Genomic DNA, 19,059 nt, shown 5'->3' with positions numbered 1-19,059 from the left:
TTAGCGCGCTGCGCTACGAACCCGACGACCCGAGTTTGATTCCCGCTCACGACCAGTGACGAGTATCTGTACGGGTCCCGGGCCTCCCCTAGGTCGACTCAGCCTGAAATAAGTACCTGGTGGGGTGTGTAAAAACATCGCCACTCGGGAGACAAAGGCAGCCGGGCGTGGTGTTGGCCACCAACCCCTTCGTGTGCTGTGCCAGCCTTCATAGATACTCGCTAATAGCACTTGCCCTAACAGTCTGTTGAAGGCTATATGGGGGATCTTTGTCTTTGTTCATGGCAATGGTGTTGGGGGTGCTGATATTGATGTTGGTTGTCGTGGTGTAAATGTTGGAACGGGGAGCGGTGGCGCAGTGGTTAGTGCACTGCGCTACGTTGGTGACCCAAGTTCGATTCCCGCGCAACATCAGTGACGAATATCTGAACAGGTCCTGGGCCTCCCCTATGCCAACTCAGCATTAAATTAGTACCTGGTATGGTGTATAAACATCAGCATAACAATAACTTGACGAGCACCTCTTCCAATGACATCGCTACCACCTCCACTATCACGAACATCACAACCACCAACATCACAACCACCAACACAAACCTACAAGCAACTGCATTGGCAATACCACCACTACCACCCCTGCCATCAACAACATTACAAAGATCCCCCCATAGAAATTCTGCACGACCGCTCGCTCACTCACTGACTTACATAGCGACTGACTGACACACTCACACTGATTCACTCCAGGAGGAGGAGGGACGTTAAATCATCGGCGTGTCACGCGCGCCGTGACGTTACCCCCACAGCCATCACATCCTCCATCTCCACCTATCCCCCCCCGCCCCCTCAATCTCCCTCCCTCCCCCCTCTCCTCCCCCCACGCCTTCACCCCGCCTCCTCGCTCGTATTTACCGTCCGACGCGCACAAGGGGCAGAGCAGAGAGACTGCGCGCGCGCATAGAAGAAGCAGAGGCGGTTTCAATTCAAGTGGCAGCGCGGATAATAGGAAAGGCAGCTCGAGTAAGAGGAAGGCAGCAGCGCTGATAAGAGGACGGCATCCCAGATAATAGGAAGGTGGCAGCACGGGTAGGAGGAAGGTGGCACGGGTAAGAGGAAGGTAGCAGCACGGGTAAGAGGAAGGCGGCACGGGTAAGAGGAAGGCGGCACGGGTAAGAGGAAGGTGGCACGGGTAAGAGGAAGGTAGCAGCACGGGTAAGAGGAAGGTGGCACGGGTAAGAGGAAGGTGGCACGGGTAAGAGGAAGGTGGCACGGGTAAGAGGAAGGTGGCACGGGTAAGAGGAAGGCGGCACGGGTAAGAGGAAGGCGGCACGGGGGTAAGAGGAAGGTGGCACGGGTAAGAGGAAGGCGGCACGGGTAAGAGGAAGGTAGCAGCACGGGTAAGAGGAAGGCGGCACGGGTAAGAGGAAGGCGGCACGGGTAAGAGGAAGGTAGCAGCACGGGTAAGAGGAAGGTGGCACGGGTAAGAGGAAGGCGGCACGGGTAAGAGGAAGGGGGGTTCCAGGTTGCGCATCGAATCACCGTCACCCGGGATGTCCCCGAGCGGAACCGCGGCCGCGTTCTTCGCGCTACTCGTATGCGGAGCACACGTGGCCCAGGCGGTGTACGGTGAGTACACACACGCGTGTACGCACACACTCACACGCGTGTACGTACACACACGCGTGTACGTACACACGCGTGTACGTACACACTCACACGCGTGTACGTACACACTCACACGCGTGTACGTACACACTCACACGCGCGCGAGTACACACACGCGCGTGTACAAAGACAAAGACCCGTTATAGCCTTAACAGACTGTTGGGGCAAGTGCTGTTAGCGAGTAACACCTATGAAGGCCGGTACGGCGCACGACTAGGTGGGTGGCCAGCACCACGTGGCGGTGTTTACTACACACCCGCCTCAGGTACTAATTTGATGCTGAGTCGACCTAGGGGAGGCCCAGATAATTGGCACTGGTGTTGGCCGTGAACGGGAATCGAACCCGGATTGCCGGGTTTGTAGTGCAGCGCTACACTACCGCTCTCCCACGTCACACACGCGTGTGTACACATGCATACTCACGTGTACTCACACACGTGTATCATTCATGAAACACACGTGAAACGCATTAATTCGTAAACCACTTGCACGTAAAATTCATTCATGAAACACGTGAAACGCATTCATTCATAAAACACTCACACGTGAAAGTCATTCATGAAACACGCTTGAAATTCATTCATTCATGAAACGCTCTCGCACGCAGCCACCGCCAGGTTGAGTTCTGCTGCTGCGCGCGATCGTCCTGCTGAAGTCAGACGTCGGTGAACTTAACATGGCAGCTCTCAGTCAAGTTGATAGACGTCGGTGAACTTAGCATGGCAGCTCTCAGTAAGATTTGGTACAGTACACAAAATTCAAAAACTAGTATCTTGCACTAACGACGAATTACCTAAATTATAAACAGAAGGTGTATATCAGATTAATTGTTTATGTGGCAGATGCTATATTGGACAGACGGGACGTAACATCAGCATAAGACTAAAATAACACCAAAGAAATATTAAATTATATCAAACACAACTGTTGGCAGTGGCAGAACATGCTTATCAACAAGGACACTCAATTGGTTTTGATAACGTTGAAGTGTTGTTTAAAACCAATTATTACTGGTAAAGACTAATTTGAGAATTATTGAAATTGAGAGAAATAGAAATAACTTTAATCGCTCTGACAGCTACAGGCTTAGTGCGGCTTGAAAGCGTATTATTAAATAATACATATTACATTTCCTTATAGGGGAAACACATACTAATTAACTGATTACTAACGTAGCATATAATCACAATAACACACATTACAACTAATTACTAATCTACAACTCATTACTAATCATAACCATTGACTGATTACCAATGGATTACATAATTACAATACCCCTCCGCCTCAAATCACTGCACCTGAATGAGTTAAATGATGACGTCACCCTGCTGCTCTATTTAAGACCGGGAGCAAGTGAGGGCTTTACCATTCTGGCGAATTGCCCGATGATGCTAGATGTAATTACCAGCGAAACGTCGTACTAAAACTGTAAATGTTGTGGATTCACTCTTCAACACACCGGTGGGCTAAAGTAGTGAACTTTTTTGTCTTTTGTCAACGTGACACTTTTTTTGCTGATTGGCCGTGTCGGGTGGTGGAGGGTTACAACACATTTATAAACAACGCAATATAACCCAAAAAAACATTATTATGAATAATATTGGTCGCAAAAGCCTACGTGTTAAACTGAAGTTGATAGACGTCGGTGAACTTAACCTGGTTCTGGTGATGGTGGTGCTAGTGATGGTGGTGATGGTGATGGTGGTGCTGGTGATGGTGTTGATGGTGGTGATGGTGGTGGTGATGGTGGTGCTGGTGATGGTAGTGCTGGTGATGGCGGTGCTAGTGATGGTGGTGATGGTAGTGCTGGTGATGGTAGTGCTGGTGATGGTAGTGCTGGTGATGGCGGTGCTATTGATGGTGGTGCCGGTGATGGTGGTGCTGGTGGTGATGGTGGTGCTGGTGGTGGCGGTGCTAGTGATGGTGGTGCTGGTGATGGTGGTGCTGGTGATGGTGGTGATAGTGGTGATGATGGTGCTGGTGATGATGGTGCTGGTGATGGTGGTGCTGGTGATGGTGGTGATGGTGGTGCTGGTGATGATGGTGCTGGTGATGATGGTGCTGGTGATGGTGGTGCTGGTGATGGTGGTGCTGGTGATGGTAGTGATGGTGGTGCTGGTGATGGTGGTGATGGTGGTGCTGGTGATGATGGTGCTGGTGATGGTGGTGCTGGTGATGATGGTGCTGGTGATGATGGTGCTGGTGATGATGGTGCTGGTGATGATGGTGCTGGTGATGGTGGTGCTGGTGATGGTGGTGGTAGTGATGGTGGTGGTAGTGATGGTGGTGCTGGTGATGGTAGTGCTGGTGATGGTAGTGCTGGTGATGATGGTGCTGGTGATGGTGGTGCTGGTGGTAGTGATGGTAATTGATGCTGCATCAGTGCGGAGCTTCCACCAGATCGGTTCTCCTGGGAAGCTGCACGAGCAGCATGCGCCCGTGGGTTTCTATGCAAAATCAATGGGTCTCTATGTGAGTCACTCAATCTTTGTGTGAGTCTATGGGTCTCTGTGTGAGTCTATGAATGTTTGAGTGAGTGTGGTTCTATGTGTGAGTCTATGGGTCTATGTGTGCGTCTATGAATATTTGTATGAGTCTATAGGTTTCTGTGTATATCTGCGGGTCTCTATGTGAGTCTATGGGTCTGCGTGTATATCAGCGTGTCTCTATGTGAGTCTATGGGTCTGCATGTATATCTGCGGGTCTCTATGTGAGTCTATGGGTTTCTGTGTATTTCTGCGGGTCTCTATGTGAGTCTATGGGTCTGCGTGTATATCTGCGGGTCTCTATGTGAGTCTATGGGTTTCTGTGTATATCTGCGGGTCTCTATGTGAGTCTATGGGTCTGCGTTTATATCTGCGGGTCTCTATGTGAGTCTATGGGTCTGCGTGTATATCTGCGGGTCTCTATGTGAGTCTATGGGTCTGCGTGTATATCTGCGTGTCTCTATGTGAGTCTATGGGTCTGCGTGTATATCTGTGGGTCTCTATGTGAGTCTATGGGTCTGCGTGTATATATGCGGGTCTCTATGTGAGTCTATAGGTTTCTGTGTATATCTGCGGGTCTCTATGTGAGTCTATGGGTCTGCGTGTATATCTGCGTGTCTCTATGTGAGTCTATTTGTTTCTGTGTATATCTGTGGGTCTCTATGTGAGTCTATAGGTATGCGTGTATATCTGCGTGTCTCTATGTGAGTCTATGGGTCTGCGTGTATATCTGTGTGTCTCTATGTGAGTCTATGGGTCTGCGTGTATATCTGCGTGTCTCTATGTGAGTCTATGGGTCTGCGTGCATATCTGCGTGTCTCTATGTGAGTCTATGGGTCTGCGTGTATATCTGCGGGTCTCTATGTGAGTCTATGGGTCTGCGTGTATATCTGCGGGTCTCTATGTGAGTCTATGGGTCTGCGTGTATATCTGCGGGTCTCTATGTTAGTCTATGGGTCTGCGTGTATATCTGCGGGTCTCTATGTTAGTCTATGGGTCTCTGTGTGAGGAACAACTGCCACCGCAGTCCATGGTCTCAATGAGGCCTCCTCCACGAGTCATCATCCCGAGACTAGAATACGAGGGGTGGCGTTTGTAGCCTCCACAATATGCCAGTTTAACACATAGAAGTAGGCCTTCGCGACGAATATTATCCATAATAAAATAAATGGGTTCGATCGCGTAAACATAAATGTTGTTAAACCCGCCACCACCCGACCAGAGCCAGTCAGTAAAGTTCGTCACGCAAACCAAACGTGCCAATTAGTGACGAGTTCAGCACACCAGTGTGTTGGAGAGCAACCCCCCATTTGAGTCCGACGATTCGCTGGTGATTACAACCAGTTTCATCAGGCGGTTTGCCAGAATTGTGACGAAGTCTCCCTGTTTCGGTCTTAAATAGAGCAGAGTAAAAGCGATGTCGTCACTGTGAGCCAAGGGAGGGTTCATGTAGTCATATACATTGCAAAGATATACAGTGAGGGAAAAAAGTATTTGATCCCCTGCTGATTTTGTACGTTTGCCCACTGACAGAAATGATCAGTCTATAATTTTAATGGTAGGTTTATTTGAACGGTGAGAGACAATAACAACAAAATCCAGAAAAACGCATGTCAAAAATGTTATAAATTGATTTGCATTTTAATGAGGGAAATAAGAATTTGACCCCTTCTCAATCAGAAAGATTTCTGGCTCCCAGGTGTCTTTTATACAGGTAACGAGCTGAGATTAGGAGCACACTCTTAAATGGAGTGCTCCTAATCTCAGCTTGTTACCTGTATAAAAGACACCTCTCCACAGAAGCAATCAATCAGATTCCAAACTCTCCACCATGGCCAAGACCAAAGAGCTCTCCAAGGATGTCAGGGACAAGATTGTAGAACTACACAAGGCTGGAATGGGCTACAAGATCATTGTCAAGCAGCTTGGTGAGAAGGTGACAACAGTTGGTGCGATTATTCGCAAATGGAAGAAACACAAAAGAACTGTCAATCTCCCTCGGCCTAGGGCTCCATGCAAGATCTCACCTCGTGGAGTTGCAATTATCATGAGAACGGTGAGGAATCAGCCCAGAACTACACGGGAGGATCTTGTCAATTATCTCAAGGCAGCTGGGACCATAGTCACCAAGAAAACAATTGGTAACAAACTACGCCGTGAAGGACTGAAATCCTGCAGCGCCCGCAAGGTCCCCCTGCTCAAGAAAGCACATATACATGCCCGTCTGAAGTTTGCCAATGAACATCTGAATGATTCAGAGGACAACTCAACTCGCCGTGTTTGGAGGAGGAGGAATGCTGCCTATGACCCCAAGAACACCATCCCCACCGTCAAACATGGAGGTGGAAACATTATGCTTTGGGGGTGTTTTTGTGCTAAGGGGACAGGACAACTTCACCGCATCAAAGGGACGATGGACGGGGCCATGTACCGTCATATCTTGGGTGAGAACCTCGTTCCCTCAGCCAGGGCATTGAAAATGGGTCGTGGATGGGTATTCCAGCATGACAATGACCCAAAACACACGGCCAAGGCAACAAAGGAGTGGCTCAAGAAGAAGCACATTAAGGTCCTGGAGTGGCCTAGCCAGTCTCCAGACCTTAATCCCATAGAAAAATCTGTGGAGGGAGCTGAAGTTTCGAGTTGCCAAACGTCAGCCTCGAAACCTTAATGACTTGGAGAAGATCTGCAAAGAGGAGTGGGACAAAATCACTCCTGAGTTGTGTGCAAGCCTGGTGGCCAACTACAAGAAACGTCTGACCTCTGTGATTGCCAACAAGGGTTTTGCCACCAAGTACTAAGTCTTGTTTTGCAGAGGGGTCAAATACTTATTTCCCTAATTAAAATGCAAATCAATTTATAACATTTTTGACATCCTTTTTTCTGGATTTTGTTGTTATTCTGTCTCTCACTGTTCAAATAAACCTGCCATTAAAATTATAGACTGATCATTTCTTTGTCAGTGGGCAAACGTACAAAATCAGCGACCCTCACTAACCTAACAACTCTTTACATTTTACCAGGTAAGGCCCACTGAGTTATATATATTTCAGGAGTGACCTGGCCACAAATGATAGCGCTACGAAGTGACTTATCACTTGGAAATGTATAGCGGCCAAATACTCTAAACGCTTGTTGATTCTAAATGTGGAGGGGAAAACGCGACCACGGGGAGAGAGACACGCAAACTCCAAATATACAGGGGTCAGGGCCGGGATCGAACCCACGACCTCCTGTATACCATGCGAGGTCGTTAACATCTCTCCACCGGGGCACCCCATAGCACGTGTACCTGTATCCATGTGGGACGCGTGTGTGTGTGTGCATGGGGAGTGGGTGTTGTTGTATATGTGGTGTGTGAAAATTTGATGAAAGTAATGAAAATTAAATGAAATTTAAAAGCTGCATAAGTTATCCTAAATTATGTTAATTTGGGTAATTATGTGTATAAATTATGCTAATTCGAGAGATAATTGTATCAAATTCTACGAGTGGGTGTGGTTATGTTAATGACAGCCTTTATGATATTCAGGCCCCGCCTCATTGACGAGGGTCGGTTATCAATCGGAATAATGCAATTAATCGTATGCAGTTATGCTAGTGTCAACTCGGCTTCGTTGTCTAACGTCGTATTATCGATCAGTATAATACAATTATTCTCGCTTTTACATTTATTGAGTATGTATTAGTGTTTATGTAAGGTCTCCAAGTTCAGATCTCAATTAGAGTGTTTTAATGTAAGGTCCCCAAGTTCATATCTCAGTTAGAGTGTTTGTGTAAGGTCCCCAAGTTTATATCTCATCGCAGAACCAGTTCTTATGCATAAATCATAGGAAAGAATCACACCACAACTTCTGCATTAATCAATTTATTTTCTTATTAAACCTTGACTCTAATATAGTATGTGACTTTCAATCTCGGAACTTTTAACACTGTATCAATCCAGTATCATCAACGACTGGGTTGTTTCACTTTGACAACAGCACCTGTGGTTAATTCCGCCGTGTAACGCGAGCTCTGTTGGTGAGAGAGAGAGTCGTTAAAACATGCGTATGCTAATCTAAATAAAAACCTTAACTTTATAATAAATTATTATACTATAATTATTCGCGCAGTACCGCACTCATTATTGATCTTATGCAACCCTTATCACGTTGTTCGCACATTGGGTCACGGAACAGCTGAGTATTCTATAGAGGACACGAGTACGTGCGGCGATCAGTAATTAAAGATACTTAAAGATTATACGGCGATATTCATACGAAAAGACAATCAAAAACAGTTATTATTCTCAAAGGCACAAATCTCAATAGATCCATCGGCAAGATTATATGAGTACAGAAATTATTTGGAGTGAGGGCATGCGATGGTGTCCGCGCTTTCGCCGAAGATCTTTGTCTTGTACCAAGTTTTAATTAATTGTGGACCAGATCGCCTGATAAGGATCTGGTTGGACACACCATTCCCCCACGTGAGCGTAGCTCCACGGAAGAAGGTGTCAAGGATTAATTCGTATTGATGGATCTGTTGGTAATTTATGCGATTAGAAGTACAGCCCAAAACAAAAGGATTAAGAAGGAAGAAATAGGAATAGGTTTTACCCTTTTAACTGGCACAAAAAAATAATAAAACCTATTCCTATATCTTGTTACTGGCAAAGGAGGTCTCATAAAGGAAGAAATATTATGAATATACTTATAAACGACGGACTGTTATCACACGATCTGTAGTGATGCTTCCACGGCCAGATGGTTCACGTTTGAGATTGTCTTTGTCCCTGATATAAATTGTGTTGAATAGTCAATGTTCGGAGTTGGTTCTTTAGGTCAAGCAGACGCCTGATTTGTCGTGTGGTGGGGGGCAGTGCGCATCATACGTATCGGTCGATTCTTCTCTCGGCTCGGCTGAGCCGAGCTGATGAGCTGACACGCTGTTGTAGTTGCAATGACCCGTCGGTAGATGGCGCACGCAGCTCGCTGGTAGCGTGCGGTGGTGTCGCTGGCTGCTGACACCGTTCGTTGTAATGCTACTTTTGATGATGCCGACTCGCACCACGTAGCCTCGTCGCTAAACAGCGACCCTCGCCACTCCGGCGAGCGGCAGAGACCTCCTCCGCTTTGGCAGAGGCCGATCCCACGCAGGGATGAGCCGAGCTGGCAAGCTCAGCTGAGCTGATGAGCCGATGAGCTGAGCCGAGCTGGTAAACTCAGCTGATGAGTTCTGTCGCGAAGTGGTGTGCCATGGTACGCAGTGGCGCGCACCGATGAGCTCCCCCGATGAGCTGAGTTGAGCTGGCAAGTGGGTCTTGCCCGCTTGCTGACAAGCTGAAGAGCCGAGCTGAGCTGAGCTCAGCCGAGCTAAACCGAGCTCCGATGAGCCGGCAGAACTCAGCTGAGTTCCGGACGAACTGAGTTGAGGTGATGAGCTCCTTGCTGGCGAGCTGAGGAGCTGAGGAGCTCCGTTGAGGAGCTTTGTTTATGAGTTCCCCCGAACTGAGTTTTCAATGCTGTAGCGTCCTCTTTTATGCCAAAATCCTTCCTCTTGACTCCTCCCCACAAGGTGGGGCTTCTTTTGATTTAGCGGTGTGTCGTGGTCTGGAGCACGTGTCCGTATGTGCGTCCGTATGTGTGTCCTTGTGTATGTGTGTCCTTGTGTGCGTCATTTACGGCATTGTTCTATTGATTCCTCTTTCCATAGACCACCAAAAAAACAACAGGTGTTACAAATCGTCTCAAGGCGTCTTTGTCTGGGTTGTACAATCTAGAGGGAGGCGATATTCTCTCCGCTTCGAGCCCCGCGTCCATATGTCACCTTCCCCGACGCAGAAAGAAATGGTTAAGTTTTATTAATTCATCACAGTTATTCCATCATAGTCCTACATCGTGGCGCTTGACTTTAGCTCAAGGGAAGGTGCTCTCTAATGCGTATGTATACTCTCATCATGTACGGCAGAGAGACAAAGGCGGCTGGGAGACCCTCTTTTTCCTTGGCCCTCGGTTTAACATCGCTCAAGTATCTGCAAGGCCATGCCAGCGGGACATAGCTCATAGCGAATAGCGTTAACATTAACGCTGTATGAAATTATACATGGTTCCTTTAATTGAAACTCCCTGTCCCACTCTCTCGCTGTTTCTCTGTCTCTGCTGCACTCTCGGTCCACCACTCTCTCGCTGTCTGTCTCAGTCTCTGCCCTACACTCTCTGCCCCATTATCGTGCAACTGCTAGCTTTAGCACAGACACCCGATGGGGTCTCTCCCGCCCTCGCTTCAGGGCTGCGCCTTTATCCGGTCTAGACCGCCATGCGTCTCAAGGCTCCTCATTAATTTCCGTCATTCCATGTATAAGCTTATCATTTGTTATCATTTATTCTCAATATACTCAGTCAGGAGGTATGCCTCTGAAGGTCGGAGCTCGTGCTCCGTGGTGTCAGAGGCAGGGCAGCAATTATTTATTGTGCTGGCTGTGGGAAGACGAGGCGTCTGTCTTCTTTGGCATGAGGCCACCTTCACATGGGCACCCGCAGGCCCTTTCCGTCCTTGCCTCCGGCCTCTCTTGCGTTTTTTTCCTCTCTAACCGTAAATGAACCCTGCATTATTATTTTCTTATGTCCGTAGGTTAGATAATTCGTTTTGACTTAGGAAAAATTCTGATTGTCATATGCTTCTGTCAGGTTATGTAGAACTACTAAACATTCAGTGTTGGATTTTTAAATGGGCAATGATTCATTGATGTAGCTCGTAGACTGGTTTACAATTGGAGCGAGCGTAAGGATCGATAATTTAGCCTACTCCTGCTGTTGAATTTTGAACTTTAACGTTACTTTAAAGCAATGCGGTGTAACTGGTTGATCTTTTTGACTTACCTATGTCTGTGGCTACTGTGAACTCTCCGCGACCCTAGGCTCCGCTTACATCAACCTTGCAGCTTGCTCTCAGCTGTTTTTTTCAAAGCGGCCCATGCTGATGTTGGGGAGGTTGTCCTTGGAGCCTATTATTTATTCAATTTATTTATTTAATTATAAGGTGGATAGTGTTAGTATCAACGCTCTGTGTGATCATGCCTTGCAATTTCCCCAACCAAATTATTGCCAAGGTCTGCTGCTGAGTTCGCTAGCACGCTCTTATCTCCGCATCTTTTTGGCTTACGTGTTGTTTTTCAGTTTACTATGCTCTTATGTGTTTTATTCATTTAAAACAATATAGGTATATCGGTAAATATTTTATGGATATTAAATGATGGAAAAAGAGCAGTATACAACAGTGTAGTGGTTTACGTGCTGTGCTGCGAACCCGGCCACTCGAGTTCAATTCCCGCTCAGGCCTACACCAGTGACGATTATCTGAACTGGTCCTGGGCCTCCCCTAGGTCGATCCAGCCTCAAATGAGTACCTGGTGCGATGTGAGGCAAAGGCGGCCAGGCGTGGTGCTGGCCACCCACCCCCTCGAGTGCCGTGCCGGCCTCATAGATGCCCAATAGATGCCCAACAGTCCATGACAGGCTATACGGGGGATCTTTGTCTTATCGTCTCCCCTCCGTGAGCGTGCAGTGATCCGCCGCGGGGCCTGCCGCTGCCAGCGCGCACCCAGGGCCGTGTTCCCCAACGAGCTGCGAATGGTCGAGCGCAGACGCCTCGCGCCGCACTGCGACCTCGAGGTCATGTGAGTGAGCAGCACGCACGCGCGCACGCACGTGTACACACAGACAAAGGTGCCCCGTATAGCCTCCTTCACAGACTGTTGGGGCGGGCGGCGGGCGAGTTGCTGTCTTCGAGTAGCAAACCTACGAATTCCAGAACGGCACACAATTGGCACGGTTGACTGCGAACGGTGTGAAAGAAGTTCAACGTGCAAACAAACATACATAGTGTAGCCAGAACCACGCCTCCCGCCCGACCGCCTTTGTATCCCGAGTGCTGATGTCTTTTTTCACAAATGAGGGTACTCATTTAAGGCTGAGTCGACCTATGGGGAGGCACAGGGCCGGTTCAACTATTCGCTGTCGATCTTATTGGTCAGGAGCGGAAATCGAACTCTCGTGACCGGGTTTCAAAGCGCAGCGCGCTAACCACGGCACCACCGCTCCCCACACGTGCAAAGACAAATACTTTTGGGGCAAGTGCTGTTTGCAAACGCCTATGAGGGCTGGCACTGCACACAAAACGGTTTGTAGCTAGCACCACACCAGGCCGCCTTTGTCTCCCTCATAGCGATGTTCACACAGCGCACCAGATACTCATTCGAGGCTGAGTCGACCTAGGCGAAGCCCAGGACTATTTCAGATATCATCACTGGTGTTGGCCGTGAGCGGGAATCGAACTCGGGACGCCGGGTTCATATACGCGGCATGCTCGCCGCTGCACCACCGCTCCCCCCGTGCACTGCCTCCACAATGCGCTGCATCGTCCTCATCTCTCCTCTCGTTAGCTCGGCCTGCAGCCTTATCCCCTCCGTTCCCTGCCTCCTCCATCACCCCTCTCTCTCCTCTCTCTCTCTCTCCCTCTCTTTTTTTTACAATCAGAGGAAACAAGAAGATGCTCGGTGTAGTCGGCATTTTGCTTCATTCATCATTTCGGGTTTTTTTTTAAATGCTTTGCTTTATGGTAACCCTTGTTAAATGAAAGATTTCACAAAATATTTCACGTTCTTACCATTTCCCTCTCTCCTTACCCCTTCCATCTCTCTCTACCCCCTCTCTGCCCCCCCCCCTCTACCCCCTCCCTCCCTACTCCATGTCGCTTTCGCTCTCTCTCGCTCACTCTCTCGCTCTCTTTTTTTTAAACTACGACAAGTGCTACATCTGCACCCTGCCCTTCTCGCAGTCCAATGGCCTCCGACGGGTAGCTCAGATCTGCATGCAGAGCTCTCCGTCTTCTGCCACCGAGCACACGGCCTCCTCCAGTGCCCACTGCTCCGTGCAGGCCGGTACGGCGTGGGTCAGCCGCGCACGGCGGAACTCCAGCCCACATCCTGGCTCCGACCAGAGCGCGGAAGATGCCCAGGCTGCTGGCTGGACGTTGCCCCTCCAGGGCCACCTTCCTCGCCCTGTATATGACGAGCTTGGCGTAGCCGACGAGCACGTTGACCGGCCCCTGAAGATGTTGGGGTCCGTCGCCCCTCGGGTATCCAAAGATGAGGACCGTCGGGGAGAAGTGGAGGCTGAACCTTAGGAGGATGTGTCTCAGGACCTTGAACAACGATCTCCCCTCTCTCTTCCCCTTTCCTCTCCCTCTCCTTCCCCTCTCTCCCCTCTCCCCTCTCTCGGCTTTGCATCTCAATCTCGCACCATTTCTCTGCCGCTGCACCGCAATTCTTCCGCATTGCTAGGGAGCTGCGTCTGGACTGAAAGTACTGCATTAGAAAGAGGCTGTGTGTTGTCACGGTGCGTGGAGCGGTGGTGCAGCGGTTAGCGCACTGCGCAATGAACCCGGCCACCCGAGTGATTCCCGCACACGGCCAACACCACTGACGATTATCTGAACCGGTCGTGGGCCTCCCCAAATGAGTCCCTTGTGCGATGTGTAAACGTCGCCACTGGAGAGACAAAGGCGGCTCGGCGTGATGCTGGCAACCCACCACTTCAAGTGCCGTGCCAGCCTTCATAGGTGCTCAATAACAACAGTTTGTGTTTGTGTCTTTGTCGTGTCTGTGTGATGTCTATGCATTTGTGTGTTTGCGTGTCTGTGTTTGTGTGTATCTGTGCCTGTGTGCTTGTCTGTGTGTTTGTGTGCTTGTCTGTGTGTTTGTGTGCTTGTCTGTGTGTTTGTGTGTTTGCGCGTCTGTGTGTGTCTGTCTGTGTGCTTGTCTGTGTATGTGTCTGTGTGTCTGTGTGTTTGCGTGTCTGTGTGTGTGTGTCTATGTGTGTGTGTGCGTGTCTATGTGTGTCTGTGTGTCTGTGTGTTTGCGTGTCTATGTGTGTCTGTGTGTGTGTCTATGTGTGTGTGCGTGTCTATGTGTGTCTGTGTGTGTCTGTGTGTTTGCGTGTCTGTGTGTGTGTGTCTATGTGTGTGTGTGTGTGCGTGTCTGTGTGATTGTGTGTCTGTGTGTTTGCGTGTCTGTGTGTGTGTCTATGTGTGTGTGTGCGTGTCTATGTGTGTGTGTGTGTGTGTTTATGTGTGTCTGTGTGTCTGTGTGTGTGTGTCTGTGTATGTGTCTATGTGTGTGTGTGTGTCTGTGTGTTTGTGTGTCTGTGTTTGTGTGTCTATGTGTGTGTGTGTGTCTGTGTGTGTGTGTGTGTGTGTCTGTGTGTGTCTGTGTCTGTGTGTGTGTGTCTGTGTGTGTGTCTATGTGTGTGTCTGTGTGTGTGTGTGTCTGTGTATGTCTGTGTGTGTGTGTCTATGTGTGTGTGTGCGTGTCTATGTGTGTCTGTGTGTTTGCGTGTCTATGTGTGTCTGTGTGTGTGTGTCTATGTGTGTGTGTGCGTGTCTATGTGTGTCTGTGTGTCTGTGTGTTTGCGTGTCTGTGTGTGTGTGTCTATGTGTGTGTGTGTGCGTGTCTGTGTGTCTGTGTGTCTGTGTGTTTGCGTGTCTGTGTGTGTGTCTGTGTGATTGTGTGTCTGTGTGTTTCCGTGTCTGTGTGTGTGTCTATGTGTGTGTGTGCGTGTCTATGTGTGTGTGTGTCTATGTGTGTTTATGTGTGTCTGTGTGTGTGTCTGTGTGTGTGTGTCTATGTGTGTGTGTCTGTGTGTTTGTGTGTCTGTGTTTGTGTGTCTATGTGTGTGTGTGTGTGTCTGTGTGTGTGTGTCTGTGTGTTTGCGTGTCTGTGTGTGTGTCTGTGTGATTGTGTGTCTGTGTGTTTCCGTGTCTGTGTGTGTGTCTATGTGTGTGTGTGCGTGTCTATGTGTGTGTGTGTGTCTATGTGTGTCTATGTGTGTCTGTGTGTGCGTCTATGTGTATATGTGTGTGTTTATGTGTGTCTGTGTGTGTGTCTGTGTGTGTGTGTCTATGTGTGTGTGTGTGTGTCTGTGTGTTTGTGTGTCTGTGTTTGTGTGTCTATGTGTGTGTGTGTGTGTCTGTGTGTGTGTGTCTGTGTGTGTGTGTCTGTGTGTGTCTGTGTCTGTGTGTGTGTGTCTGTGTGTGTGTCTATGTGTGTGTGTCTATGTGTGTGTCTGTGTGTGTGTGTCTGTGTGTGTCTGTGTGTGTGTGTCTATGTGTGTGTCTGTGTATGTGTCTGTGTGTGTGTCTATGTGTGTGTCTGTGTGTGTCTGTGTGTGTGTCTGTGTGTGTGTGTCTGTGTGTGTGTGTGTCTGTGTGTGTGTGTCTGTGTGTATCTGTGTGTCTGTGTGTGTCTGTGTGTGTGTGTCTGTGTGTGTGTCTATGTGTGTGTGTCTGTGTGTGTGTGTCTATGTGTGTCTGTGTGTCTGTGTGTGTGTGTCTATGTGTGTGTCTGTGTGTGTGTGTCTGTGTGTGTCTGTGTGTGTGTGTCTATGTGTGTGTCTGTGTGTGTGTCTATGTGTGTGTGTGTCTATGTGTGTGTGTCTGTGTGTCTGTGTCTATGTGTGTGTGTCTGTGTGTGTGTCTATGTGTGTGTGTGTTTAACTCGTGGAGCGTGCCACTAAGAGGTGGGGCCTTACCATCAGCCCCACCAAAACTAAGCACCTGCCTGGGTATTTTGTACCATCGGACACTCCACCCCCACAACTCCCAATCGGTGATGGGGCAGTTGTGGAGAGAGTGGAGAGTTTCCCATACCTGGGCAGTGTGCTTATGACTGGCTCCAGTTTAACAGCAGAGGTCTCACTCCGAATCAGTCGAGCGGCAATATCTTTTCATCGGTTGCGTAACGCTGTGTGGAAGCTACCTGGTCTGTCGCTCCGCACTAAGCTTCAGGTCTTCTCGGCCACGGTCATTCCCTCCCTTCTCTACGCTTGCGAAACATGGACCCCCCTAATGGAACATCTTCGCCGGTTAGAAACATTTAGGCTGGCCTGCCTACGATCCATCCTGGGTTTAACCAGACTGGATTGTGTGAGGAGCTCACAAATCCTTGAAAGATCTGGGCAGGGTCCCATCGGTGAGCTCCTCCGGCAGGCAAGGCTGCGATGGCTGGGTCATGTAGCCCGCATGCCCAGCCACCGCATGCCGAAACAGCTTTTGTTTGGCCGGATTGAGGGGGCTAAGCGGGCGCGGCACGGGCTAGAGAAGAGATGGAGTGATGTGGTACAGGAGGACGTGGAGCTGAGTGGACTTGCCGATGACTGGTACCAGCGGTGTCAAGATCGGCCTCTGTGGAGGAGGCTCGTGAAGGATGCTACTGGGCAGTTGGAGGCAGTCGCCCTCCAACAACAATGGAGGACGGAGGAGCGACGCTCAGAACAACGAGCGGAGCGCCGGGTGGCTAAAGCACAGCAGGTTGGCACAGTAGGGGGCACAGGTGGTGCATCAGCCAGTCATCTCAGTCAGTCGACCCGTGGCACCTGGGTCTGCCCCGTGACCTCCTGCCGGCGGGCGTTCAACACTTCACGTGGCCTCAGGGTGCACATAGCCTGGCACAAGCGTCGTGGTGACGTCACAGCCACTTAGTGGCGAATGACGGTTGTTGTTGTTGAGTGTGTGTGTCTGTGTGTGTCTATGTGTGTGTGTGTCTGTGTGTGTGTGTCTATGTGTAGTGGGGAGCGATAGTGTAGCGGTTAGCGCGCTGCGCTATGAACCTGGCGACCCGGGTTCGATTCCCGCTCACGGCCAACACCAGTGACGATTATCTGAACCGGTCCCGGGCCTCCCCTAGGTCGACTCAGCCTCAAATGAGTACCTGGTGCGGTGTGTAAACATTGCCACTAGGGTCGACAAAGGCGGTCGGGCGTGGTCCTGGCCACCCACCCCCTCGTGTACCGTTCCGGCCTTCATAGGTGCTCGCTAACAGCACTTGCCCCTACAGTCTGTTAAGGCTATATGGGGGATCTTTGTCTTTTGTGTGTGTGTGTCTGTGTGCTCGCGTGCGTGCCCCCCCCCACCTCCCCCCGCCCCCCAGGGTGAGCACCACCGTGGTGTCACGCTTCAAGGGCCACACGTTCTGCCTGCAGCCGGCGCTTGCGTCGACGCGGGCGCTGCTCAAGGCGTGGGGCCGCGTGCAGGAGGAGCGGCGCGCGCGCCACGCCCGCTGGCAGGCGCGATGGAGGCGGTGCGTGATGAACTACACCATGCACCAAACAACGCTATTGCCTTTTCTTTTTTTTTTTACCAGGTAAGGCCGGCCCACTGACCGAGCTACCACAAATGAGAGCTCAAACGAAGTGGCTTATATCGCGTGGACACGTATAGCGGCAGCACAAATACTCCAACCGTGTGATGTTGATTCTAAATGTGCAGGGGGCGGGGGGGGGGGGAACCGGAGGACCTGGCGAAAAATCCACGCGGCCACGGGGATGGAGGGAGACAAACTCCAAATATACAGCAGCAGCAGGTGTCAGGGTCGGGATCGAACCCACGACCTCCTGCACATCAGGCGAGGTAGTTAACATCTCCTAGCCACCGTGACACCCACGCCCATAACTCCAATGAGATGTAAAGCCGCCACCATCACGCGGCCTAACCTATAAGCAAATATGGATCACAACATTGGCTATCATTCAGCCAGGCGGACGTGGCGATGCACGTGGGCTCCAGCACTGTGGAGGTGAGGATTAGTGAATCACACACACAAATGTGTGTGATTCACTAAATTCCATACTCTGGCTTGCCAGGAGAAGGCAGTACAACAATCGGTCTAATTGCCATCTGTATGGGGATGGAGTGTTACATCTGTATAGGAGGTTCGGGGAGGATCCTCCGAGACAGTTGCAGGTAGTCGCCCTCCAGCAACAACGGAGGGTGGAGGAGTGACGCTCACAACAATGGGCCGAGTGCCGGGCGGCTAAAGCGCAGCGAGGTGGCACAGTGGGCAGCACAGGTGGTGCATCTGGCAGTCATCTCAGTCAGTCATCTCATGGTCCCTGGGTCTTGTTCCGTGGTCTCCTGCCAGCAGTGAGCCTTCGACACTTCACGTGGCCTCAAGGTGCACCTAGCTTGGCACAAGCGCCGTGGTTGACGTTACCGCTACTTAGTGGCGAACGGAAGTTGCTGTTGAGTGTGAGTGCGAGTGCGTGTGTGTGTGCGTGTAACTCAGGGCGGTAGTGTAGTGGTTAGCGCGCCGCTGCGCTACGAACCCGGCGGTCCGAGTTCGATTCCTTCTTAAGGTCAACACCCGTGACGATTATCTGAACTAGACTGGGGCCTCCCCTGGGTCGACTCAGCCTCAAATGAGTACCTTGTGCGGTGTTCAAACCATCGCCACGATGGAGACAAAGGCGGCCGGGCGTGGTGCTGGCCACCCACCCGCTCGTGTGCCGTGCCGTGGATGCTCGCTAACAGCACTTGCCCCTCCAGTCTGTTAAGGCTGCACGAGAGATCTTTGTCTCTGTGTGTGAGTGCGTTTCTTTGTGAATGCACACGCGCCACCGCTCACCCCCACACTGCGCCGTGTCACCACGCGATTTACGAGCAACTGATTTATCTGCTGTGCGTGTGTGGGGAGCGGTGGCGCAACGGTTAGCGCACTGCACTGAAAACCCAGCGACCCCGAGTTCGAGTTCAGCTCAGAGCCAACACCCAGCAACGAATTTGTGAAATGGTCGTGGCCTTCCCTAAGTGGACTCGGGAGACAAAGGTGGCTGGGAAAGGGATGATGCTGGCCACCCACCCCCCATTCACACGCCGTGCTAGCCTTAACAGTTGCTTGCCACTTCCTAACCACAAACACTTGCCCCAACAGCCCCGTGTTGGCAACACGGAGTGAGGGGGGGGCGGTGTTTGTCTTTGTTGTCCGCGGAGCGTGATCGGAGTCTGGCCCGGTCCCAGCACTGGTCACCGGGTACACGGTGGCCTCCGGCGATCCCTCGCTGCGGTCTTACGGCCAGCGGGGGAGCGTGCC

General features: G+C 50.5%; 1 protein-coding gene across 1 annotated transcript in view; it reads left to right on the top strand.

The window, feature by feature from the left end:
• Nucleotides 1-911: 911 nt before the first annotated feature.
• The window catches only part of CXCL14 (C-X-C motif chemokine ligand 14), a 34,078-nt gene continuing 15,930 nt past the window's right edge, over nt 912-19,059 (top strand). The window contains exons 1-3 of the mRNA XM_032969176.2: nt 912-1,626; nt 11,703-11,814; nt 17,122-17,271. Coding sequence (XP_032825067.1) covers nt 1,551-1,626; nt 11,703-11,814; nt 17,122-17,271 — 338 coding nt within the window. The 5' untranslated portion in view covers nt 912-1,550. The remainder of the gene's footprint in view (nt 1,627-11,702; nt 11,815-17,121; nt 17,272-19,059) is intronic.

This window comes from Petromyzon marinus, chromosome 41 (assembly GCF_048934315.1).
Source record: "Petromyzon marinus isolate PM22_M1 ecotype Great Lakes invasive population chromosome 41, UKy_Petmar_22M1.pri1.0, whole genome shotgun sequence".
Lineage (NCBI taxonomy): Eukaryota > Metazoa > Chordata > Hyperoartia > Petromyzontiformes > Petromyzontidae > Petromyzon > Petromyzon marinus.
The sequence above is the reverse complement of the archived record's forward strand: the minus strand, read 5'-3'. Positions and strand labels throughout refer to the sequence as shown.